The sequence below is a fragment of the Arctopsyche grandis genome, chromosome 1, assembly GCF_051622035.1.
Source record: "Arctopsyche grandis isolate Sample6627 chromosome 1, ASM5162203v2, whole genome shotgun sequence".
In the NCBI taxonomy this organism is placed as follows: domain Eukaryota; kingdom Metazoa; phylum Arthropoda; class Insecta; order Trichoptera; family Hydropsychidae; genus Arctopsyche; species Arctopsyche grandis.
The window spans coordinates 18,689,493-18,716,597 of NC_135355.1; the positions used below are offsets into that span (position 1 = coordinate 18,689,493).

Genomic DNA, 27,105 nt, shown 5'->3' on the forward strand with positions numbered 1-27,105 from the left:
AATTTTGCCTTCTAGCGCAATCACATACATACATACATAGATTTTAGAATAAATGTAGCGACCGTGTTACTAATAGCATACGCGTTATAGCTAAGAAGAGGTAAGGAGTGGAAAATCCCAAGTAAACGACATTATTCGAGGGCGGCCCCTTGTTTCGTTTATCTTTGATCTTATGTATTTGAAATCAAATTAAATTAAATTGAAGCCAGCTTTATAAAATGGGAATTATCTGGTTCCCCGTTAGAATTAGAGTAGTGTATGTAATACCATCGATGATTGTTTATGATCTGGCCGCGTTACGGTTAAAGATATCGGATTCAAAATATAATATTTTCATTATTAAAGCAAAAAGAAAATTTGAAGCAAAGCCGTAACTATTTTTTCTCGGTTGTCTCAAGTTTCCTTAAAAGTTTTGTAATTGAAAGATTGATTGATCTCGAAGTTACATTTTATACGGCTGATCGAAACAAAAGCCCCTAATCGAACGTTTTTTCCATCTCCGATATCGAAGTTAAAAAAAAACTAATATATGTAGCTTCGTTAGTGTTCCTTCTGGAGAATTAAAATTCTCATTTCTTGAGAAATTTAATAAAACATTTAATAAATACAAAAATTTTTTTTTTCGAATATTTTCTAAAAGTTTACGACTACTACTCTTTATAAAGCTGCATTAGAAAGGACGGGTTTATACCTATTGTGCATACTTCTTAGAAGGATTTAATAAGGGGTCTGGGAATGATGAAAATTTGTTTTCAAATTTTTATCTTTCTAACGTTCCTTTTCTTTTCTTATCTTATTTTGACTACTTTCTGAATGGATCTTAATCTCATTTTGACCTGGACATTGCAAACGCGTCAATCTTTAGAAATACGCAAATAATATCTTCTGAATACCCATAATTATCATCTGAATGCATTCACCGTAATTTTTTACCTGACTTTTATTTCTATTACTAATTATTACCATACTACACAGCCGGCGCGCGGGCTGGGTAGAATAACGCCGCCGCGGCGGCGTTATCTTTGCTTTGGTGATTATAGAAACCTCTCCGATAAGAATAAATAAGGCATGGGAATCGGTAGAATGCAAAACGATTTAAGCATATTTTTCATTTTTGTAAACCAAAAAAGTTTACTTTTCATGTTGCTTTTGTAAAATAGCAACGGTTATTATTGTAGACAGAATTTAGTATATTTGAATCGACGGGCAAGAGAACATATGATTTACAGTGCTTATTTGAAACCTTAATGTCAATTAAACCAACATCAACATAAAACGAGAGAAATTTTTCCACGGCCAATATTTCCAATTTTTTAAAAAAAAAAACCAGGATGTCTGACTACTTTAAATGGCATGTGTTTTTTAAATGGATATTTTAAAATTAATATGTAATAATGTATCAATATTAATTCATACATATGTAATAATAAAATAAAATCAACGTTATAAGAGATAAAGTTATGTAAATTAACGTTATAATTAATAAAATAAAATTTTAATGTTTTACTATTTTTCTAGTTGTTTTATTTTAGTTATGTATACACTAAGATAATACATAAATAATTGATCTTGAATCCAATTATATCGAATAAAAGATACTTTACTGTGTTATATACATTTTGTCTCGAGAATTCTCGAGAAATTTAAAAAAATAATTGAGAGTTCTTATTTCGCGAGAAACGAAATCATTGAGAAATCAGAATCACTAAGCTTCGTACACTACATTATGAAATATGCATTGAACATTCAATGAGATGGCATTTTCCCAAAATCCGATTCCGATTTTATAAATAACAAATGCCTCCTCATTTTTATTCCTGTAAGAAAATATTTAGGTATTTATAATGTATATCATCATCATCATTTACAGCTGCTCACCATCCACTGCTGGATGAAGACCTCTCCAATATGCTTCCACTCGTCTCTGTTTTGGGCAACTCTCATCCATCTCATCCCACATATAGTAAAATCGCGACGGCTACGTCGTACATTAATTAGGGGCTACTTCGACGTGCCTCTAGGAAACGTGATCTCCGTAATTGGACAAGTCACACCCCTCACCCCCTTTCTCAGTACCACAAGGGTAGAAAGTCACAAATTAAACCGAGAATTGTCGTGAACGTAACCAGGAGAACGGTTGACGTGGAAACACCGTGCCCACTTCGGTTTTATGAGCGGTTACTTCCCTTCTATTCTTACCTTCGCTTCGACCCTAACTGAAAAATAAAGAATTTCCGCAGAGTAGAACAAGTGGTGGTAGACTAATTAAGAGTACATTAGAGCCCCTTCACAATATCTTTAGCTAGTGTTGACTACTAGTCCTATTAATTAAGATACACCCAGTGGTGTCACCCTAATGGTTTCCATGGGTTTCCGGAAATCCGTTGTTAAACTATAAATTCTTATTTAAAATATAAATTCATATAATTTTTGTCAAAAATTATACAAATCTTGGAATAGTGCCTTTGACGAAAAAAATGTATATATTATACATATATGTTTTCAAAATATTTTTTTTGAAAAAAAAATTGCAAACCCGTTGTTCCAAAATTGGGGTGATACCACTGGGCACACCTTGACCTTTACTTGGTATTTCAGTGTCGCGATGCGACGCGTTGCATCACTCGGCTCGTTTTGACTACACGCAAAAGGGAATAATAATATTTGTTGTGGTTTCTACGATTGATACTTCTAAAGTCATATTAATTTATAAATTTCAGTTATTTTTTACTTTATCTACATACGTACATACATATGTTTATACTTAGTACTAATAAAATAAATTTTATGACCATATTTTTAAAAAAATGTGCGTGTGTACGTACAGTACCGGGAATTGAAATCGCATCACTTTCAATTATTCAATGTTTTCGTTTTTTTTAAATACACGTAGTTTTTTGGTTTTATTATTTGATTTAAACTATTTAACATGTTTTACGATTAAAAAGATTATTTACATTTTTAAATTAAGACTATATACGAATTTTAAAAAACATGTAATAGGGTTATTTTTTTTAATTTTGTTCAAATGTCAGTTACTAAAATAATATTACAGTATGTATTTTTCTATGAATTAAAATACAAAGACCCTTATTTTGATATTATGAAGGCTTCAACACGTGCCGGCATGTACAATTGAACTATTTTTAGCATTTTGTCCGAAATTTCTTCAAATCATACAGTTTCAATAGTTTTTTTAACTCATCATTTTTCCCAGGGTGTTGATTTTGTACCCTTTTCTTTATGACGGCCCATAAATTTTCGATAGGGTGTAAGTCGGGACTATTGCCTGGCCATCGTAGTGACGAATTCTGACTTTCTTTTTTTATCCCTTTATGTGTAAAAAAATAGCCGTGCAAACTTAATAAAATGCTATTAAATTTTTTTAATGATATCAATCACTTATTTTAAATACCATAAGGGTGTGAAATCATCCTGGATATGAAGTCGGTTGATTCTGAATGATGTTGCTCAATAGAAGGCAGCAAACATGTTTCCAAATTTTTTTCATAGTCTACAGTCTTCACTGTGCCATTGAAAAAATTTAGCGTTTTAAAAACATCCCCATATCATTTGGTCGCCTGGTTTTTAACTGTTCTCGTAACACACTGATCACTGAAACGTTCGTTCAGCTTTCTTCTCACCCAGTTTATTCCATCGGAGTCCCAAAGATTAAACTTGCTCTCGTCAGTAAAGATTTCATTATTCCAATCATCTTCGGTCCAATACTTCGGTCCATAACTGCCGTTAGAAAGGGCTTTTTTGCTGGTCGTCATGCACGAAGTCCTGCTTGTCAAAGTCATCTCTTATAGTTTCGACAATGATGTCTTTTCTAGTTGTTTGTCTGAATTTTCCTCTAATATCCTGGGCAGTTTTCAAGCGATCCCTTTAACAGGAACGTTTTATTATCCGATTTTCTCGGAGGGGTTGTTTTTTTTTACGCTACGATTACCCAGCCTGTCCCGTTTCTCTATTATTTTTGAGGAAACGTGCTAAACTTGTGAAATAAAAAAAAAATCTAAAATTTTTTGGTGTGGAAAGTTCTCTTGAAGATAGCGAAATTATTTGCCATTTTTTTCGCCATGTCAAGTTTCGCAAAATTCGACATTTTGATGAAAGTCGTAGTTACTCACTCGAAATACGCACGAGAACTTAATATTATACCTCAAAATATTCGAAATACTACCCTATTGATTAAAAAAATAGTGTTTTAGAAAGTAGGGGACGTTCTACCGATAAATTGCAAGAATTCAAGATATTTAGGGGTGATACGATTTCTATTCCCGCTACTGTATGTATGTATTTTGAAGGTAATTCGAATACCATTATTGAATCTTTATGTATGTTATAAAGGAAATGTTATACCTATAAAGGCTTGCACTTACTATGTTAAAAAAATCCGCTAGCTACTGCGCTGGACGCGAAGCGTCAAGTTTAATATTAAAATATGTAATACAAAATTTCCGAGGTTCTTTAATGTAATTAACTATAAAAAATCAGTTTATCGTTTATTAAACTTTGAATAATATAAGATAAGTGCAATAAATGAAAACATAACGGCTGGATCAAAACCGTCATTCTAAGTCGGATATCATTCCGTTGAGTGCGGCGTACTGAATTCCCATCCTTCTCTCTTTCGCATCTATGAGGCACGTGTAAAAAAGGCTTTGATCTATGTTATTAATTCGAATCATAGAGGTTTTGATGAAGAAAACATAAAATATGAAAACCCTGCATTAAGTATGTATATTTGGAGAAATAAAAGTACTGGTCATTCGCTATCCATCACAGTGCGGCAAGTGTTAATTAAAAAATGCATTTAAATTTAAAACGTGAGTAAATGGATGTGTGTTTTGATCCATCTAGCGGAGGTAGCAGTTTACTTTTGATCGCATTTTCTTATAATTGTTTCTGTACTTTTTATTCTCGTATTTGAATATAAATATATGTACATATGTTGATATTTATTTTCGTAAATGTATTATCTTCCGCAACTTGTAAACATCTCAAAGTCTATACATTTTGTAATGTCATCGAATTCTCGCTGTTTTCGACAGAGTGTATGATTAATTTCGCTCACGTATTAATATCGAATTCAGCATCTTCAGAATATTCATTGCCGACTTTCAGGCAAACGGAGAATTTCGCTGAACAGACGAGACGTGCAAAGAAGCCTTGATTCGTCGATAAATAACGTATCCGATATATTAAAGTTTGGTAAGAAGACGCTGCTACAGCAAAATATAGTCATTCGCCAATCTACTCGCTCAGAATGAATTTTGTCAAACACATTAAATAAACATATATATGTATGTACTTAATTGATTGTGTATCATGTATACATGTATGCATGTATCATGTATGTATGTACATTTGTGAAAACAAAATCCATATACACTCGTATATGTTAAATATATACATACCTATTTATGTATGTATGTATGTATATGTATGTAGGTACACATACATTTTTCGAATTTTATGGATGTATTTTTTTTTATGGAACGTATATCGTAAACATTCGTTTGTTTATTTATGGCAAAATATATTCAGTATGCCATTATTATAAATCTTAAATAAACTCTCGGATATTGCGCGCGATACTACATAATGAACTGGAGTGGATGGGGTGGAGGGCGGTGGAACAATTTCATAAATATTTATGGTGGAGCGAATCATCGAGTCGTGAAATGGGTCCATTTAAAGTATGTGCGGGCTCTGGTTCTATCTAATCAGTTTCCAAGAGGAATTTCCCCGGACAAAATCAGGTACGCAGTAAAGTACCGGGCTCTGCCAGAGTCATCCGCCCGCTCATCTCTCCCCAGTAAAGTTTAATCAGGTGCTCTATTAACCTCTGCGGAATGCGATAAAAGCCTTCGCTCGCTCTTTTCGGTTCAGGCTCTTCGTTCCCTTTGAATAATATTTCGTTAACTAATTTTGTTTAAGACCGGTACCGTCGGATTAACAATATTTGCGGTGCTCTCGTTTTGCCTCTCGTTTTTCCACTCACTTTATCGTGATATAAACAGATACAAACATATTTCTTCAATATTGTGAGAATTCTTTGTATTATATGTACGTCAATGGTATCACACATTACTTTGTATGTATTATACATACATACATACATATATGACGAGGAGCATGAAAACGATAAGAAAAGAACTCGACAACCAAAACTCCCAAAAGGATAAAACTTTTTCAATAAAGTGAACCATGGCCAGAAAGGGAGAGTGCTCGTGTCCAATCAAAATATCCATACATCAATTAAATTGTAATCTAGTAGGAAAAGTTTTGACGTTCATGAATACAAATATAAATTTATGAATAAATATTATATACCTCGAACAACTTCATATCAAAAATTGTAAAACTTCAGCCTATTAATAATTTGGAGAACATTAAAATAGGTACTATTTCAAAAGCAAAATTGGATTTACATAAAACTACGCGATGAAGCAAAATGTCGTATGTTTAATCTATTTTTATTTACCAATTATAATTATGATTTATTATAATTCTTTGGTATACGACTTCGGTAATTTCGGATTATCACATAGAACTCTGGAACATATATATTACATATATTCATACATATCTACATATATTCATACATACCTATACATATATTCATATGTATAGGATCGGTCTCCGTGACGACCCGGAATGAGAAATTACCGAAAACACAAATATCGGAAGGCAAAGATCGAAAATCGAAAGATCTTAAGTCGAAAGATCAAAAAAAAGGGTGCATGGTAAACGGTACATACTCACTTAATTTGCACGAGCAGGATACAACAGGAACAAGAGGAACAGACTTTTCCTCCCGTATTAATGTGCGCGCGGGAGGAAAAGCCTGTTCCTCTTGTTCCTGTTGTATCCTGCTCGCGCAAATTAAGTGATTATGTACGTGAGTATGTACCGTTTACCATGCACCCTTTTTTTTATCTTTCGACTTAAGATCTTTCGATTTTCGATCTTTGCCTTCCGATATTTGCGTTTTCGGTAATTTCACATTCCGGCTCGTGAGGTAGACCCGTATAGGATATACGTATGGACTTCTCGACTTTTTCCTATGTAGGTATAGGATATATGTATGTAGAGTACGTACATATATACTTGTCGGTTAGTATACTACTCTGAAGCAATCATAAACTTTTGCCGTAAAGTTCTTATTATTTATCATTCCAGGCAAATATTTTTTTCAATAAACGCGACAGCAATAATCAAATAAAATCCATGATCATTAAGTTTGTAACGTATGTATGTAGGTATCCGACTATCCTTACCATAAGGGCATAGGCATTGATAAGTGACTCCTTCGTGTCCTTGAGATATATCCACGCATATTCCATTATTGGTGCAGGGTGACGGGAAACACGCATCCTGCTCTTCACAGTGTGGTCCAACAAATCCGGGACAACATTGACATTCGTATCCTTCCTGAAACATACAAAAAAATACATTCTTAATAGAAAGTATTATAAAAATATATCCAATCATATGAAGAAGCACTCACATGGAAACCTGACAAATAATAAACATTTTTACAATATTAAGAAATACATTTTAGGGAGATAACTCGGATTCTGAAAAACATACACTTACTCATACAACTCACACGGTTGAAAGTCATACAATATACATGTACTACTTACAAATTTATATTGGATTTCGTCTGGTTTGCTTCGAACAAATATGACGCAACAAACAACGCAACAAACATACCAGATAGATATGAAGCAAATGAAACGTAAATACGGCATCCAGATATATTATTTGTTGGTCTTGCATGAGTAAAAATATTATTTGAAGCTACGAGTACTGATTTTTATTATAAATATCTTTATCTGTGTACGCAGTAACAATAAATGAAGTTTTGGGATCATGCGAAAATTCAACTTCGAGATTTTTACTTATTTGAACACTGCTCGCGTTTTTATGGTTAACAGAAAATGTGTGGAGATTAAGGCTTCCAATCCCGGGATCCCGGTGTTTTCTGGTACCGTGAATCCCGGTTCTGAAACTAGTCTGAGTACCGGGATTACGGTACTGGCATAAATTTCTTTAAAAATATTATTTTTTCAAAAATAATATGGAAAAAAACATAAAATAACATTATATAATGAACAACGGTGGAATGAGCAATGCAGTCATAGTCCATTTGTTTGCCACCGGTAATAAACCGAAAGTGGGATTTCTTCCTCTTAGAAAAGTCAAAAATGTTGTGACAATGATTCTTTCCACGCCCTGAACATACATATTTAGCTGAAAATTTATGTTGTATTCTTTTTGTACTAACATAGAGGTGATAAGGCTTTGGTCCTAATTCGTAAGCCGGAAGTAGAACTTTAGTCTTGTGTAAGTTTTCCTACATTTGTGTTCAATATTTGTATTGAAAATGCTCATAACCGGTATGTGTGAACGTGTATGTATGTATACATATGTTCGATTATCGAATTTTGTTATCCTTCTTATATTCCTCAAATACATAGATAAAGTCATAGGTTGGTCACATCCAAATTTTTTACATAAAGTAAAGGTAATTGGTGTTTTTTTTATATTAGGTGGATTGTTTCGATGAATAATTACTAGACGGTACAAACTATTTGTAAAAAACGAATCAATGAATCAAAGCGATGTTTTTACTTTATTTAATTACATTTTTAGATGTATTTTATTTAATCTTAGAAATTTATGGATGCGAACCGAAAATTTAAAGAATGTAGCAAAACTCTCAAAATTAGTACGCCAATATGGGAATATTTTTTGCGTGAAACATCGGGAGAGCTTGCAAAATGCAATTGAACGTTTTTGAAATATGAAAACATGCAATTGAACTTTTTTTTCTTATACATTTGAAATCCCGGTGCTAGCACCGCAATCCCGGTGCTGAAGTAACCTTCCGGGATTGGAAACACATTTTCACTGAATAAAATTTAGTGATAATCCATCATTCAGAAGCGGTAGTTTATTCTTGTTTGAATAGTATTCGTAAGAGTCAACGATTGAAGAGCGGTTTATTTTAAAGTAAAACGATTCCTGAATGTAGTCATCAAAAATAAATAAATACATCAAGTAATGAAAAAAAATGACTGAGTTGACTTAAAATTATAGAAACAATGAGTTGGGATATTGGTAATAATTTTTAAATTGCTTTACATCGCATTTAGATACATTTTGAAATTAGAAATTCAGACTTCTGGCTGCATGACCTGAAAAAGGTTACTAATATTGTAATTTTTAATTCCATATCCATCACATGCGTGAAACGCTATAATACTTTTAGTCGATAAAATTTTTAGGTATATCCCAGAATCCTTTGAAATGGAGAGTGAATAAAATTTTTTGAATTTCAAATGAGCGTTGTTGGAATAATCTCCATGGATAAAAAAGAACGGTGGAATTAATCGGTTTCAGTGGCAATAGCGTAACACTTGGCAACCAATTTCAACTGAGTCTCAAGCCAAAATCTAAATTAAATGGCAAGAAATTCGAATCCGGATTTCTTGGCAAGAAATCTCAATGTATGACAGGCTATGCATCGAGTCGGGCTTCATCCCAATAATTGTGACCGACAATAAATACTTTTTATGACCCCTTTTTCTCCGTCATCCTAATTTAATGCATGTGCGGAGAAATTAAGGGTGTAAACTAAGCTTGGAGCCATATTTCGTGAGAGGTCATAAAAGGCATCATCGTAGTAATAAAGCTCGCCGCAAAAACCTCTTAATTAATTATTATTTAACGGGCGATAATTTACTTCGACGCATATTCGCCACTAGGCAACTGCACATTGAGAAGAAAAACGTCGTAATTCAGAAAAAACTACACACACCAAAACCTAAATCTACGAAACTAATTGAAGTTGTTTGATGAAAAATTTTTGTTTTTAAAAATACTAATTTTTAATTTTATGTATTAGAATCGATACCCACGAAGTTATAAAATATCACATCAATTTAAATTATCCAGTGTGTCCAACTCACGAGTTAATCTATGTACATATGTAAATATTTGAGGAGTACCTATAAGTAGTATCAAAAATAAAATTACACACAGCGGCTGTAACAGAATTCTCAATACACGCTTGAGCACTAACGATTAAAATACAATTTTATGACATTTGACATGCCTACTGCCAAATTAAAATTATAAAGAAGAGACCTAAATAAATTGAAAAGTAAAAATATAACATTTTTTGATATCGTCAATAAATGTAGACAAATTTTTGCGGATGAACGATTTTTAAACAAAAAACAAATTATTCTATCAGTTAAAAAAATTGTGTTCGTCGGTAAAGGTGTGTATGTGTTTTTAATTTATACATATGTATATACAATACGATCCCTTTGAACATCATACGATCCCTTTGAACATCACTGTGGGGGACCACACCTAGAGGGCGTTGTCTCAAATATTATATTTGCCGTTTCCGAAATGTGCCGATGACGAAAAAATACTCCGATTAAATTAACCACTGCCAACGATCGTCTACATATTTTCAATGTAATGTTAAAAATAAGCCTTAGTCATACAAATAAATGTAATGTATTAATTCAACGATAGTTCACGTATGGAAAAAACGCACTTAATGCGCGAATGTATAAAAACTCAATTTTCTCATTCACGTATTTCGCTACTATGGTCTACTCCGGTTAACCAATTCTCGTTTTCTCAACTCTGTAAATTCCAATATTTTTCATCTGCTATATTGTATGTATGTACATACATATGTATAATACATAGTATGCTAATTTTGTTTGTACTTTTCTATGTCACACAGTACGATTTATTATTTTTTTAATACTTGTAATTCTACTCATTTCAGTGCAAATAAAAAAAATTTAAATTAGTTGAAATAGTTAATATTATACCCCAATATTTTTTCCTAAGCCGAAAGTAGTATTTTTAATTTAGAGAATCAAGGTTTTTTTATGTTTTTCTAAGAAATCCTTTAATTTATTGAACTGAAATTTTACCATGTATAAAAGTTGGTCAGCATCCGTCAACCAGAAGTGAGTCTTGTTCAATTTTTTTTCCACTATTTTTTTCGACCCCTTTAACATGTGTGCGTATCACGTAAAAATTCAAGTACAATTGTTGTATCAAAGTGATGAAAATAAAAAAAAAATCACTAAATATAATAAACGGGAAGCGGGATTTGTTTCCTATTAGAAAAGTCAAAAATGTTGAGACAACGATTCTTTCCACGCCCTGAACATATTTAGCTGAAAATTTATATTTGTATTCTTTTTGTGCTAACATAGAGTTGATAAGGTTTTGGTCAGAATTCGTAAGCAGGAAGTAGAACTTAAGTCTTGTGTAAGTTTTCCTACATTTGTGTTCAATTTGTATTGAAAATGCTTATAGCCGGTTTGTGTGAACGTGTATGTACATATTATACATATGTATGTCCAATTATCGAATTTAGTTTTTTATCCTTCTTATATTTCTCAAATACATAGATAAAGTCGTAGGTTGGTTACATCCGAATTTTTTACATAAAATAAATGTAATTGGAGTTTTTTTTATATTAGGTGGATTGTTTCGATGAATAATTACTAGACGGTACAAACTATTTGTAAAAAACGAATCAATGAATCAAATCGATGTTTTTACTTTATCTATGTACGTAGTAACAATAGATGAAGATTTGTGATCATGCGAAAATTCGAACTCGAGATTTTGACTGATTCGAACTCAGAATCGATTACTGATCACGTTTTTATGATCTAGAATAAATGTGTGTGTCTGTGTATTTTGGAGATTTTTTGAACACTGTTAGTCCAATCAAACTGAAACTTAGTATCGGTTACTGAAATTCTTATCGACACGACGTAAATTTTTTTCAAATTTTTAAGTTTACTGGAAATGGTACCTCCCCTTATAGGTTTTAAGTTTTTGAATTCAATTCTCTCCCAAACTACTAACTAAATCGGACTGATTTTTTTTAGATATACTAGAAATAATACTTTTTATAATTTTATATTTTTATCTGAACCGGAAGTAGTACTTTTACTCTAAAGAATCGAGGTTTTTTATGTTTTTCTCAAAAACCCTTTTGGTTTATTGACCTGAAATTCCATATATATCAGTTTAAGCTTAATACCAAGCTATGTATAAAATTTGGTAAGCATCCGTCGACCGGAAGTGGCAGTTTAATCTTGTTCCACTATTTTTTTCGACCCCTTAAACATGTGTGATCTTCACAAAAAAATTCAAGTATAATTCGTGTATCAATGTGATGAAAATAAAAAAAATTTAATAAACCGGAAGTGGGATTTTTTCCTCTTGGAAAGGTCAAAAATGTTAACGCCTGGATTCTGTCCACACTCCTGAACGTATTAAGCTTAAAATTTATATTTGTATTCTTTATGTACTAAATTAGAGCTGATAACGTTTTGGTCAGAATTCGTAAGCCGGAAGTAGTATTTTTTTTTAAAACAATATTTCATTATTGATTCATTGTTTTATTTTGACCTTTTAAATTATTTTAAGCTTCTTGATATTTATTGTGTATAATAAAGATAGTGATTTTAATTAAAAATTAAAAATAAAATCACCAAATTTAATGAACCAGAAGTGGGATTTTCTCCTCTTAGAAAGGTCAAAAATGTTGTCGCCTGGATCCTGTCCACACCCCTGAACGTATCAAGCTGAAAATTTATATTTGTATTATGTATGTACTAACTTAGAGCTGATTAGGTTTTGGTCAGAATTCGTAAACCGGAAGTAGTATTTTTTTTAAAACAATATTTCATTATTTTATTTTGACCTTTTTTATTAATTATTTTTATTTTCTTGATATTTAATGGGTATAATACTGATAGTGATTTTAAGTAATAAAAAAAATTTGAACAAAATCTGACAACCGGAAGTAGAACTTTTGTCTTGTGCAAGTTTCCATACATTTGCGCTCAATTTGTATAGAAAATTCTGTCATATTTATTAGTATTTCATAATTTGTCTGTACGGTTCAATATCGAATTTTGTTTTGTAACCTTCTTATATTCCTCAAAAACATAGATAAAGTCATGGGTTGGTCACACCCGAATTTTTTACTTTATTTAATTACATTTTCGGATGTGTTTTATTAAATCTTAGAAATTTATGGATGCGAATCGAAAATTTAAAGAATGTAGCCAAACTCTCAAAATTAGTATGCCAATATGGGAGTATTTTTTGCGTGAAACATCGGAAGAATTTGCAAAATGCAATTGAACGTTTTTGAAATATGAAAACATGCAATTGAACTTTTTTTTCTTATTCATTTGAAATCCCGGTGCTAGCACCGGGATCCCGGGATCGGAAATTCCCAGCACCACAATCCCGGTGCTGAAGTAACCTTCCGGGATTGGAAGCACTATACTTGAGAGAATGTAAAAGGGTGAAAGGAAGGCAGCAAAAAATATGGGTAGAAATTATAAAAATGTATAGGTTGAGATGAATGAGAGTTGATGAAGCCTTCATCAGTTGATGGTGAATGGCTGTAAATAATAATGATGATTATATAATTGACGATGGAAATTTCAAACCGATTCAATAGAATGGTGTACATATGTATTCATATACATATGTGCAGTAAGAGAAGAGGGAGAAACACTGGTAAAAGCCTCCAAAGCGACCTTAACGATCAATTAGTGTCCACAGGACCTGAGAGTAGGTGTGGAGAACTTCAGAGGCTAACCTCCCAACAAACCCCACTTTCTACCTAAACGAGAAGGGGCTCACCAGTTATCTAGAATACACCTCTATTCGGAATAATTAACGATCGTCCTGATAATTTCAAACATTTCAAATTTGATTTAATACTTGAACAAAAAGGCTCAGGAAAAAAATTGCACAATACTCATCTCTAATTTAATACGCGTATTTCTCGCAGAAAAGCATCGTACAAAAGAAGCACTATGAGATAGTAATCTATGTAATATAAGCACATATGTACATACCAGTGGCGTGCGGTAAAAGTCTCCCTTTTATTGTCACACAGCCTTACGTACGTGAGCGCGAAAAGGATACAAGGGGACTAGGTGACGTCATATCGAGTCCCCTTCTATCTTGCTCACGCATATAAGTAAGGCTTTGAGACAATGAAACGTCAAGGAGGTTTGTAAAAATAGCGAGACATTTACCGCACGCCACTGGTTTATTGATATGTACATATATATGTATATGAAGTCCGTTTATATAGGCATATTAATCGCTATGAACTGAGTTCATACTCCTATTACTAAAAATTGCACCAAAAACTCGGTTGATATGCGAATATAAATATGCTATAAATATGTATGTATGTATGTACATACATATATAATATGGTGGAATATTTAACTAACACATTGAATTAAAACCACAACGTAGCTTAATTATTAATACATAACTAACTAAATGAAAGAGCGTGTGTTCTTATTCGAATGAAAATTGAAAACAAATAGATTTTCTCTATGATGTAATATATATCATATAATGCATGATACTATCATACAAGCATGTAAATACATATGTTTGTATATTGCTCTAGGCAATTATAAAAGCCTCAAAAGCAGGGCTGTGTATTTGGTATCGTGGCCATATAACCGGTCACGAAAAAATCTAACACGAAAATTGTGGTCACCAAATATTTCGGTTACATAAAATTGCGGATATGTACGAATGTATATGAAAAAAGGGCTCAATTGAAATACTTTAAATTTTCAATAAAGGTTGCAACCAATATTAAAGTACCGTTGGCAGCTCTCCTATACATAGGATATTTCTTATTTTTTTTACATACCTAGTTTACGTTTCACATGGCTTTCGTGTCAGTGGTCATTTTTATCTCTTATCCGATCGTTTTCATACTTTGCCATATTGCTCATTTTGGTCATCAATATACGTAAATGTATCGTCTGCCATTACGTTGGAGATAAAATATCGTATACAATGCGTAACAAATATCCAGAATCTCGGATACGGTGACGTTTATGACGGTACGTAAGGCTACCATAATCTATCTTCAACCGTTTCGCCTTGATATGCTATTTCAGATTTTAATTGTTTAAACGCCTATAATTCACTCTATATTTTATAATATTTGCTCTATAGGTTCTCGTTATCTCTAATATTTAAATATTTATAGTTTTAACTCTCATATGTATATATAAATTTCAAATTTGGCGTCTAGCTTTATGTAATGTAATACACGATATATATTGATTTTTGGCCAAATATGTCAAATCTGACATTTCACTGTATATCTCCTCAGTCGGTTTTATCTGCGATATAAGTATTCAATAAGAAGTTATGTTGTATCTAATTGTTAATATGATTTACAATAAGCTTACATACATTTAGTTTTTTACAATAAGCTTACATACATATATCACATACAATTATTTTTAGTTATCAGCTGATTTATTATAGAATACTAGCTGAACCCGGCATGCGTTGCAATGCCCACAATAACGCATGCAATTCCCGTTCCCTTTCCCATTCCCGTTCTCGTTCCCGTTCCCGTTCCCGTTCTCGTTCCCGTTCCCATTTTTCGGAAAAACGCAGGCAGCGAACACATTTGAAATTATTCAATTATTTGTTTATTTCACCCTAAAAATCATTTGAAATTATTGCGTTGCAATGCCATTCATTCCCGTTTCTGTTCCTGTTTTTACACGAATAAAGTAGATGGTTTTCCGATGCGTGAGCAGAGGCCACATACTCCGGTTATTTTCATAAACTCCTAAAAGAGTTTCCAATCTTGCATCCCGTTGCTCGTCTGTTTATTTCGTGCTTGAGGTGTAGATTGACCAATCGCTTTTCGTTTGGGTGGCATAATTAATTGAATGTTTGAATTAGTATTGTAAATATTCCTTTGTTTCTGTAATTTTGATCGTCTGTTTTTTCCGCGACTTACGCGAATGCGAATTTGCTTTCTTCAGTTGGCAGACGTCACATTTCAAATAATGGTTGAAGTTGGCGGACTTGTATATCGCGTTTCAAGTGATGGTTGGAGATCAAACAACGTCTTTTCAAAACCGTGTCGTCAAAAACCAACTGGCTATCGTGGTTGTCAACAAAAAAATTTCCTTGACAACAATGGCACTTAATACTTTCTCTTCGATAGAACGAATTACGAATTACGAATTGCAATTACGAATATTCTTATTTTAAGGTATGTATTTTCCCATTTTTTCACAGTAAGCTTCCCGGACATGCCTACAATAAATCCTGAAAGTTCCATCGTTCCATCGTGCAATAACGCATGCAATTCCCGTTTCCGTTTCCGTTTCTCGATGCGTTTCGATAAATGAATGTTTTAGTTTAAAATTAATACTTCATAATCAAATTAAATTATAGTGAAGTATAGGAACGCATACGTGACAGGCAGACAAACATTGATTTATATATATATATAGATATGAAGGGTTGGTATGAGTGGTACGTAATGTCAGGTTGGTATGAGAGGTACGTAATGTACTTGTACGTTGGCAATGCGTGCGCGCAAGTTGGTTACCAAGATAAACATTTCCTTAACTACACACTGGTGCTTCATAATTTCGTGTCGATAAAATCGTAATTACGAATATTATTATTAAGAGGTTTTTTCACAGTAATCTTTTCGGACATGCATACAATAAATCCTGAAAGTTCTTTGGTTTAGGAGCCTATTCGAGACAGACAGACAAACATTGATTTTTATATATATGTATAATAGATATTGAAGTTTAATATATTCCACAGAAAAATATTAACTCTTTCAGTATTACAATAAAGGATGAATACTATTAAAACATTTTTTCCAGATTGTAGTGGTCATATAAAAACCGCATGAAAAAGTAAACAAAGCCGGTGATTTGAATATGAATTGATCGGAATTTGTTGATTGACGCCGGAAAACGAACTTCCACATGCAAGTTTCTCTCAATATAATATATGTACTTACATACGTAGTATGTACATACATATGTATATGAACGCTTTCAACGCGCTCGTACCGCCACTGATCATTTTGTGCCCCATACCGTTTGTGTTGGTTCATTTGATTAATTGCGATGCCGATACACGGGTGGCGCGTGGTGATTATAATTTATTTACGAATGACAAGGCGAAGGTACATACTTCGAATTACAGACGTTTTCGAATTGTTTTCGGCTAATTTTCGACGTACTGTAAATAGCGATGAGTGATTATTGATGCAATAATTACTCACGCCTAGTAGAAATGCGAGTGAGGGTGCTCATTAATTCACTTTTCACACCAATTGTGAACATTTCGTTTATATACATATGTATGCATATGTATGTACATATATATTAAAACATAATCATGTGAGATACAACTTCTTATATACATATATACTCATTTATAGATATGTACATACATATGTATGTTGATTGATTGGCAATATTTACATTATTGAATTGTTATATTATTGATTAAAGAATTGTATAATCGATATTCGCGGGTTGAGCGAGCTCGGTGCGGACGTGTGTTTGTGTGTTGTTCCCGATAAGTATGTAGAATTTTGTGTTAAATTGGAGCTAAAGAGGAGGTGCTGGGATGAGTATGTAGCTCTTCTGGCGCCTCGCAAGTTAGTACATATTCAGAATCATTACCTATGCTTGATTTCATATTTTTTAAATGAAATTTAAATTTATAATATTTTCATATTTACATAATTACCCACATAATTTCGATCACATTTCTTTTGATAATAATTTACTATTAACGTCGATTGATTTATTAATGATAGTATTGATAATATTTAACGTTGAATTATTTCATATTTAATATTGAGTGAATGGTTTGATATTTAATGTTGAATTATTTCATAATTGATTATTAAATGTTGAGTGTTGAATTATTTCATAATTGATTATTTAATATTGAGTGTTGAATTATTTAATATTTAGTTTTGATAATTTAATATTTGATATTGGATACTTGTACTCAACGTTAACGTTATTGTTTGGTACTAATTTCATAAATATTATGATTGTGAATAAACTGTCTATATATGTAAATATATCATAAATGGAAACACACGTCCGTCCGCACGGAGTAATTAATAAGCTCAGAGCAGAGCTCCATGCAACCGCTCAGGTCCCCAAGTTGCAAATAGGGGAACGACTCTTGCAGTCAACTGCCATGGCGACATGGTGGTCCTGGACAAGGAGCGCTGAGATAAGAGTGGTGATGAGTGAATCCGTGGTAAGTTTCACTCTATAAAATGTCACACAACACTATGACGGTCTCAGGTCAGCGGCGAGTAAGTGCCGCCGCTTAACAAAAGCACAACCCGGTTTTCGAAGGTACCGTATCATCTTTGACAGAGAAGGAAACTCTATAATAAATCCCTGGTAGTGGGCAGCAGCTCTGCCAGTATAAGATGCCAAAACATTTACTGCGCTGTAGAAGGAAGTGGGAATCCACTGCAGTATTCTCCCAAGATAACTATGATGTACAAAAATAAAAGTGTGAAGAAGTCTGACTCTCCGGCTGACACCCGGCGCCTTCGAGGTTCCAGGTCTCACGGTGTGAAATTGGCTACTGGCCACATGCATGTGACTCACCAGGCATCATGTGGAAAATATGCGACTGGAGAAACTTTACGGAACAAATCCAAAATAGGTACTTGGAACGTTAGAGGACTCCTGAATCCTGGGAAAACACTGGTTGTTGAGAAAGAGATGTACAGTCATGGGCTAGATATACTCGGAATCTCGGAAACGCACTGGAAGAACAACGGCCATTATAAAACTTCAAATGGAAATACGATATATTTTTCTGGTAACCAAGATTCGTCACATAGCGGTGTCGCGGTGATCTTAGCATCTAAATTAACCAGTGCACTAATTGGCTACAACCCCATAAGTGACAGACTTATACACTTAAAACTCAACACGCATCCGTATAAACTAAACATCCTTCAAATATATGCTCCTACTGCAGATGCCGAAGATATTAAAATAAATGCGTTCTATGCTTCACTACTCGATACATTGTCAAATATCTCAAACAAAGAAATGACCATCATTCTTGGTGATTTTAATGCCAAAGTCGGTAATAATAGCAACATTGATAACATAGTAGGTAAATATGGATTGGGTATTCAAAATGAGAGAGGAGAGAAACTTATAAGTTTCTGCATTGAAAATAAAATGTCCATTATGAATACTTGGTTTCAACATCATCCTAGGCGATTGTACACTTGGATATCTCCTGGGGATCGTCACCGCAACCAAATCGATTATGTATTAATAAATTCTAGATGGAAATCATCGATACATAACGTCAAAACATATCCAGGTGCAGATTGCGGATCGGACCATAACTTACTTGTTGCTAAATTTCGACTGAAATTGAAAATGATTAAAAGACATCAAAATAAAGCAATTAAACTCACCAATGATGATGTAATTAATTTTGGCAATGTAATCAGAGAAAAAGATGCAGAATTCCAAATAAATCCTAATGTAGATGTAGAAGAGTCTTGGAAAATTTTTAAAGATCTCATAATTCGGTATGCCAGAAAACATCAAACACCGCAAAATGAACATCGTAAGTCTTTTATCTCTGATTCAACTTGGGTTAAGATAAAAGAACGTAAAAGACTTAAACAAACTGGCATAACATCGACAGAATATCTTGAAAGGTATGCAATATTACATAAAGATATTCAAAGGAGTTGTAGGCGGGATAAAGCTAAATATATAAATGACATATGTGAGGAGATAGAAAAACACGCATTAAAGAATCAGGCAAGGGATATTTTTCACAAAGTAAAAATCGTCACTCAAAAATTTTCACCCAAAACTTGGACAATAGATGATCAATTTGGAAACACGCTTACAGATATTGATGTGATACTCAACCGATGGAAAGAATACTGTTCGGAATTGTACAGTGGTAGTTCGTCGACCTCAATTGTTTCCCTAATTGATGATGTCAGGGAGCCTGACATCTTGACATCTGAAGTTGTAAATGCCATAAAGAAACTGAAATGTAAAAAGTCTCCTGGCAGCGATGGTATACAAGCTGAACTTCTGAAAGAGCTTGGTGAAACTGCGATAAAGGCGCTATGTAATATGTGCAACAAGATCTGGGTAAACGGAGTATGGCCGAAAGATTGGGTCAATTCAATATTCATTCCCTTACACAAGAAAGGATCTACAAAAAAATGCGAGAATTACAGGACCTTAGCCTTAATATCGCACTCTAGTAAAGTATTGCTGTATATAATTAAAGATCGTTTGAGCAGTTACCTTGGATGGCAAATACCGAACGAACAAGCAGGGTTTGTAAAAGGCAAAGGGACGAGGGAACAAATACTGAATATACGTCAACTCATTGAAAAATGTCGGGAGTTTCAAACTCCAGCCGTTCTTTGTTTTATAGACTATAAAAAAGCTTTTGACTTTGTGAACTGGGACTATCTGTGGAAAGTTCTACTGGACATGGGAGTCCCCATGCATCTTGTAAAGATAATACATAACTTGTATAATGATAACAATGCAGTAGTTCGAATCAATTCGCTAAACTCGACAAATTTTCGAGTACAACGTGGAGTAAGGCAAGGGTGTATATTATCTCCAGACCTATTTAATATATATGGAGAGTATATAATGCGTAGAGCACTGGATGGTTGGAAGGGTGGAGTGTCCATTGGTGGAAAAAAACTATCCAATCTTCGGTATGCGGATGACACAACGCTCATAGCTAATAATCATGAAGAAATGGCCGAACTGATCCGTCGTGTTGAGACAGAGAGTAATGTGCTTGGCCTCCAGATAAACCGCCCCAAAACAAAAATTATGATAATTGACCGTCACCAACAGCTGCAAAACAACAACTCAGCTTTAAACGGTATAGATGTGGTTGATAATTTTGTCTATCTGGGGTCACTCATATCTAACAACGGCGGCAGCGAATTGGAAATACGGCGCCGGATTACATTAGCAAAATCGGCAATGTCACAACTAACGAAGATTTGGAAGAATAGAGCCATTACAACTGCTGTCAAAATCCGTCTCGTGAAGAGTCTCGTTTTTTCTGTCTGCCTTTATGGTGTCGAGACGTGGACCATGAAGGCGGCGGATAGACGGAGAATCGATGCCTTCGAGATGTGGTCCTGGAGACGGCTACTGCGCGTGCCTTGGACCGACAAACGCACGAATGTGTCTATTCTTGAAGAATTGAAAATCAAGGATAGATTGTCAACAATATGCCTGAAACGTATATTGCAGTTCTTCGGCCACATTGCACGAAGAGGTGAGGAGAGCCTGGAGCGGTTGGTTGTGGTTGGTAGCGTCGAAGGCAGAAGAGCCAGAGGCAGATCCCCCGCACGCTGGACTGACCAAGTATCTGCAGCGACGGGCGCTTCCACGGTAGCAAGTCTTCGCCTGGCCGAATTTAGAATTGAATGGAGGCAGCTGGTTGACCGCACATCATAGTCACGATCCTCAGTGATGAGGGAACCGACAGCAATATATATAATCGATATAAATATACATAAATCATCATCATCATTTACAGCCATTCGCCATCCACTGCTGGATGAAGGCCTCTCCAACACGCTTCCACTCGTCTCTGTTTTGCGCAACACTCATCCATCTCATTCCGCACATTTTCCTAATTTCGTTCACCCATCTTCCTTGCGGTCTTCCTTTTACTCTTTTGCCTTCTCTCGGGTACCATTCAAGCACTTCTTTTGTCCACCTTTCGTCCATCCTCCTAGCTACGTGACCCGCCCATTGCCATTTCAATCTCTTCACTCTATCCACTATGTCCACTACCCTTGTCATATTTCTCACCCACGTGTTCCGCTTCCTGTCTTTCCTCGTTATGCCAAGCATACAGCGTTCCATACTTCTTTGAGTGCATTGGATTTTATTTTGCATCTTGGCGTTCAGTGTCCAAGTTTCACATCCATACGTCATCACTGGCAAAACGCATTGATCAAAGATCCTTTTCTTCAGGCAGAGTGGCATTTTTGATTTAAAAACAGCATTCATCCGTCCAAATGCACTCCACCCTAATTTCATACGTCTCTTTATCTCTTCATTTTTACTACCAGACATGTCAATTATTTGACCTAAATATAAATAATTATTTACTACTTCTACTGGTTTATCATCTAAGGGGATGCTATCAGGCATGCAATAACTATTGAACATTAGTTTAGTCTTATCTACGTTAATTTTTAATCCTACTTTTCTACTTTCCCTGTCCAGCTGTGTTAGTCTGATAAGTAGGTCAGCTGAATCACGAGCTACTAAAACTATATCGTCTGCGAACCGAAGGTGACTCAAAAAGCGACCATTGATGCTTACTCCGGCTGTATCCCAATCCAATTTCCTGAAAACTCCCTCAAGCACCGCATTGAATAACTTGGGCGAGATTGTATCTCCTTGTCTTACTCCTTTTCCTATGCTAAATCTATCTGTACCTGAAAAAATTTTAACCGAAGCTGTGGCATTCTTATATATTGCAGCTAACAGTCCCACATAGGTTTCCGGCACTCCCTGTGTTTTTAGAGCGTTAAGTACTGCATTATGACTAACTGTATCGAAGGCTTTCTCATAATCGACGAAACCTAGGCACAATGGCCGTTGATATTCGTTGGCGCGCTCGATTAGTTCGCCAACTACTTGGAGGTGGTCCATTGTGCTGAAATTTGCCCTAAACCCTGCCTGCTCTACAGGTTGGTTCTCGTCGAGGATATTCTTCAGCCTTTCTGTAATAACCTTCGTGAAGAGCTTGTAGACCGCTGAAAGTAGACTAATGGGTCGGTAGTTCTTGATATCGCTTTTGTCGCCTTTTTTGTGTATTAAAATGATAGTTGCGTTATTCCATCCTTCTGGTATAGCTTGGTTCTGGATGCATTTGCTGAAAAGCCTAGCTAAGATATTAATTAGGGGGGGGCCGCCACATTTTAGTAAGTCAATGGGAATATTATCTTCCCCTGGGGATTTACCGTTCTTAAATATACATAAATAATATCATATAATTTTAAAAACATGTTGACAACTCTAATTTTTATTTGTCATTTCAAATTTGTAGAAATAACAGAATAGTTGACATAAATTTTAAGTGTTTATATTTTGATCAAATTTTTAAAAGCAGGATATGTATTAAGAAAAATGTATATATGTATATTTTTTAGAATAGTCAATATTTAAAATTAAAATAGATTTGAATGATACGTCGGAGTAATTTTTGAATATTGTATTTCTTCTTAATCATTGCAATTTCATACTTTAATATTTTTGTTTTTTCTAAAAAAAATTCGGTTCTTTTACGAAATTCCGTGAATATAAAAAGACAACTAAAACGGAGCTTAAATTGAAAAAGAACATTTTCCCAAACTATAGGACTAAAAATTTATTTTATTTTTATGAAGTCTTCATTATACATATCGTCTTCCCAAAATCGTTATTTTCGATGTACCCCAATAGGTACATAGTAGTGCTTCCAATTCCGGAAGGTTAATTCAGCACCGGCATTGCGGTGCTGGGAATTTCCGATCCCGGGATCCCGGTGCTAGCACCGGGATTTCAAATGTATAAGAAAAAAAAGTTCAATTGCATGTTTTCATATTTCAAAAACGTTCAATTGCATTTTGCAACCTCTCCCTATGTTTCACCCAAAAAATACTCCCATATTGGCGTACTAATTTTGGGAGTTTGGCTACATTCTTTAAATTTTCGGTTCACATCTATAAATTTCTAAGATTAAATAAAATACATTCAAAAATGGAATTAAATAAAGTCAAAAACATCGCTTTAATTAATTGATTCGTTTTTTACAAATAGTTTGTACAATCGAAACAATCCACCTAATATACAAAAAAACTTCAATTACATTTACTTTATGTAAAAAATTCGTGTGTGATCAACCTACGACTTTATCTATGTATTTGAGGAATATAAGAAGGATAAAAACAAAATTCGATAATCGTGTACATATGTATGTACATATGTACACGTTCACACATACCGGCTAAGAGCATTTTCAATATAATAAAAATTGACTATGACTGTAATTGCTCATCCCACCATTGTTCATTATATAATGTTGTTTGATGTTTTTTTTCAATATTATTTTTGTAAAAATAATATTTTTAAAGAAATTTCTGCCAGCACCGTATTCCCGGTATTCAGTTAAGTTTCAGCACCGGGATTCACGGTACCAGAAAACACCGGGATCCCGGGATTGGAAGCCTTAGTATACACATCTGTGTATGTATAGGTAGATGCATATGTATGTACATACATATGTATAATACAAGATGAGCTCGGTTAGTTACAAAACATTTAAAAAATTCTAGTGATCACAGATTAACACAATCTTTTGCTCTAACAAAAGACATTAAATGATGTAAAAATTCGTGTATTTTTATAATATATAAATTATTTATTATTTAATAATCACACGGGCGATTCAATCTAGAAACGAAAAAAAAAATATCCGCATAGTATATTAAACAAGTTTTTAAGGAACAGTGGGTGGGAGCTGGGAAGTGGTTGAAAGTATGTGACGCTTTTGCGAAATGGTTGTTTTTCTTCGGGCGAGAGACGACTATAAATTGTTGCGTTGTTTTGTGCGTATCGCCAGTTTGGAATTTACGTAACGCCCGAAAAGCAGGAGATTTTCGCTAGCGAAATCTTTGTTGTGAAGTTAGTTCCAGTTTGTTGTGAGGCGAACGTAACTTATCCTACTGGTAGCGTTTTATTATTCCGAAGACGTCGCCGTAGCCAGAGCGTTCCCGCTGTTTGCCCTCCTCCCTGCTCTGCCACTTTGAGGCTTTATTTTATGAACCAAGGACATCGAGTGGGGTTTTATTGCTTCGTCGGAGGGTCTTTCAGACTCTCCGATTGCGCTATAATTGTATACTCGGTTACGGACCTTGTGGACTAGAGCACAAGCATTCGATTCCCATGTATGTATCGATTGCAGCCGTTTGTCGTTTTGCAAAGATACATTGTCGTCACTCCCGTAAAATTTTACTGCGTACGATTTATTTCGATTGATCAGCTTACAAAAATTTAACTCCAATTTGTATTATATAACTAGCTGAACCCGGCATGCGTTGCAATGCCACAATAACGCATGCAATTCCCGTTCCCGTTTTCGTTCTCGTTCCCGTTCCCGTTCTCGTTCTCGTTCCCGTTCCCATTTGTCGGAAAAATGCAGGCAGCGAACACATTTGAAAATATTCAATTTGTTTGGAAAGCTTGTAGGATTAATTGAAAGCAGTGACAATTTCTCGTTTAGTGCCCGTATTGAATTGACAACGTTGATCGATTTGTTCATCAGTGTTTCCCATGAAATAAATTTGAAGAAATTTGTGATCTGCGTTTGGCGTTGGTGGTAGTGATCCTACACGATGATAAATTTGCCCTTGCACTTTAAATGTTGACATGTAATTATCAAGCACGATATTTGTTGCACCGAACGATGTCATTTGGAAACATGAATTGTACTTGAGTATGTTTTTTAAGAAATGTTTCGATTGTCTTGTGTCACCTGATACCAACGTTGATAATGGTTCGGGTGGTGAATGTAATTCTGGTAATTTCACTTTTCCACCTGAGCAGCACATTCCTGGTGTTTCATGTTTAAATTTGAGGGCACTGCAATACACGCATAATTTATCCATTTTACCAATAAGCACACTCGGATGAAGACTGTAATCATAATTAGCATCGTAATTGTATATATATATATATGTATTGTATTGGTTTTTAAGTGGTATGCCTTGGGTAAAATTCTTAGATATTGTTCATCCTATGGAGCGAATCGTTAGAAAGGTCCCCTTTACTTTATTTTGTCTCAAAAACAGATGTGTAACGTTTATTTTTCCGAAAGTTCGTATATTTTTTGTTCGTATATTTTAGCGTACTACGCTAAATCGAGTCGTAGTATGAACTGGGCTTATTTAACATTAAGGATATAATAGTATGTATATATGCGTCTAGTGTAGGGCTGCCATACGTCCCGGTACACCGGAATTTGTATGTCCCAGTTTTGAGGTCTGTGTCCCAGTGTGCCTGTCCGAGAGTCATTTGTTACGGTCGATTTAAAATTTATGCATATTAAAAAAATATTTTCCGATTATATTGAACATAAATACATAATATCTAATTATTTGGCAAAGTGATCAATTCCTTTGACGAAATATGATGTTTTTTCATAGATGCTTCTCTATCAAGTACCCGAATGGGAGGGTACCAGATGAGCGAAATTCGCTGTCTATTGACATAGAGAAAAGTAAAATTCAATATGTTTTAAATTATAAAATGTCATGCATTGAATTCTTTAATTATATAAGAGGGGGAAAAGACCTGCTTCAAAAAATGAAAACACCGGAAAAGTATGATTGTATGATATGAGTATGAAGAATGGATGAAATAAAATGTTTAGATTATGTTGAAACTGCAAAGACGGTACCAAATTAAATGATTAACTTTCGCATTTTTTATCGTATATAAAAAAATTTAGACGAAGCTTTTACAACTTTTCGCAGGAGTATTTTTTTGATTGGAAAGATGAGCGGGTGAACGCCAATAAAGGAATAATCGACCGATAATTTGCAAGCTGGCCGTAATAAAATTATGAAACCATCTGAGCATTTCGAAATTGCGACTCAGACAAAACTTTTAATGGAACTCTGAAGGTCAATTTCACCCGGCAACAAAGCTGGGAGATGAAGTGAATCGAAGGAGATAAATGAGTGGAAAATATATAAAGTTTCACCGCCCCGTCGGTGGAGTATTTCGCTCACCACCCCCGAGGGTCTTTTTTCGTGCTATCGCATTCTCCTTCGACCGCGCGCTTTTCCAGGAGCTCCACGAATAGTTTAGATTCGAGCGATACCGATATGCCGAGCTAAATTTCTCACTCGTTTCTTTTTTTCTTTTCCAGATAAGGAAATGAATAAATAACTCACCATGGATATGTTTGAGTAGCAGACTCCCTTATCGGAACAGTCCTGGTTGTCGCCGCAGTTGTCCGACTTGACAGTAACTTTGAGTCGGACGCATTGAGTACCCCAACTTTCAGAAACCACTGAAAAAATAAAAAAATATATTTATCACAATTAAATAAAATGAATACTTAAATATA

The 27,105-nt window shown here is 34.4% G+C and overlaps 2 protein-coding genes and 1 long non-coding RNA gene across 3 annotated transcripts in view; 1 reads left to right on the forward strand and 2 right to left on the reverse strand.

Moving 5' to 3' along the window:
* The window catches only part of LOC143912339 (uncharacterized), a 976,232-nt gene that overhangs the window by 661,936 nt on the left and 287,191 nt on the right, over positions 1 to 27,105 (reverse strand). The window lies entirely within an intron of this gene.
* Positions 1 to 27,105, reverse strand: part of wry (delta and Notch-like EGF repeat containing weary) — a 103,718-nt gene that overhangs the window by 27,451 nt on the left and 49,162 nt on the right. Inside the window, exons 6-7 of the mRNA XM_077438443.1 lie at positions 26,930 to 27,048; positions 7,290 to 7,443 (exon numbers count right to left, since the gene is read on the reverse strand). Coding sequence (XP_077294569.1) covers positions 7,290 to 7,443; positions 26,930 to 27,048 — 273 coding nt within the window. The remainder of the gene's footprint in view (positions 1 to 7,289; positions 7,444 to 26,929; positions 27,049 to 27,105) is intronic.
* Positions 17,436 to 27,081, forward strand: LOC143912383 (uncharacterized). The gene is made up of 2 exons (XR_013260633.1): positions 17,436 to 18,189; positions 26,905 to 27,081. It is a non-coding gene; the product is annotated as an uncharacterized LOC143912383 (long non-coding RNA).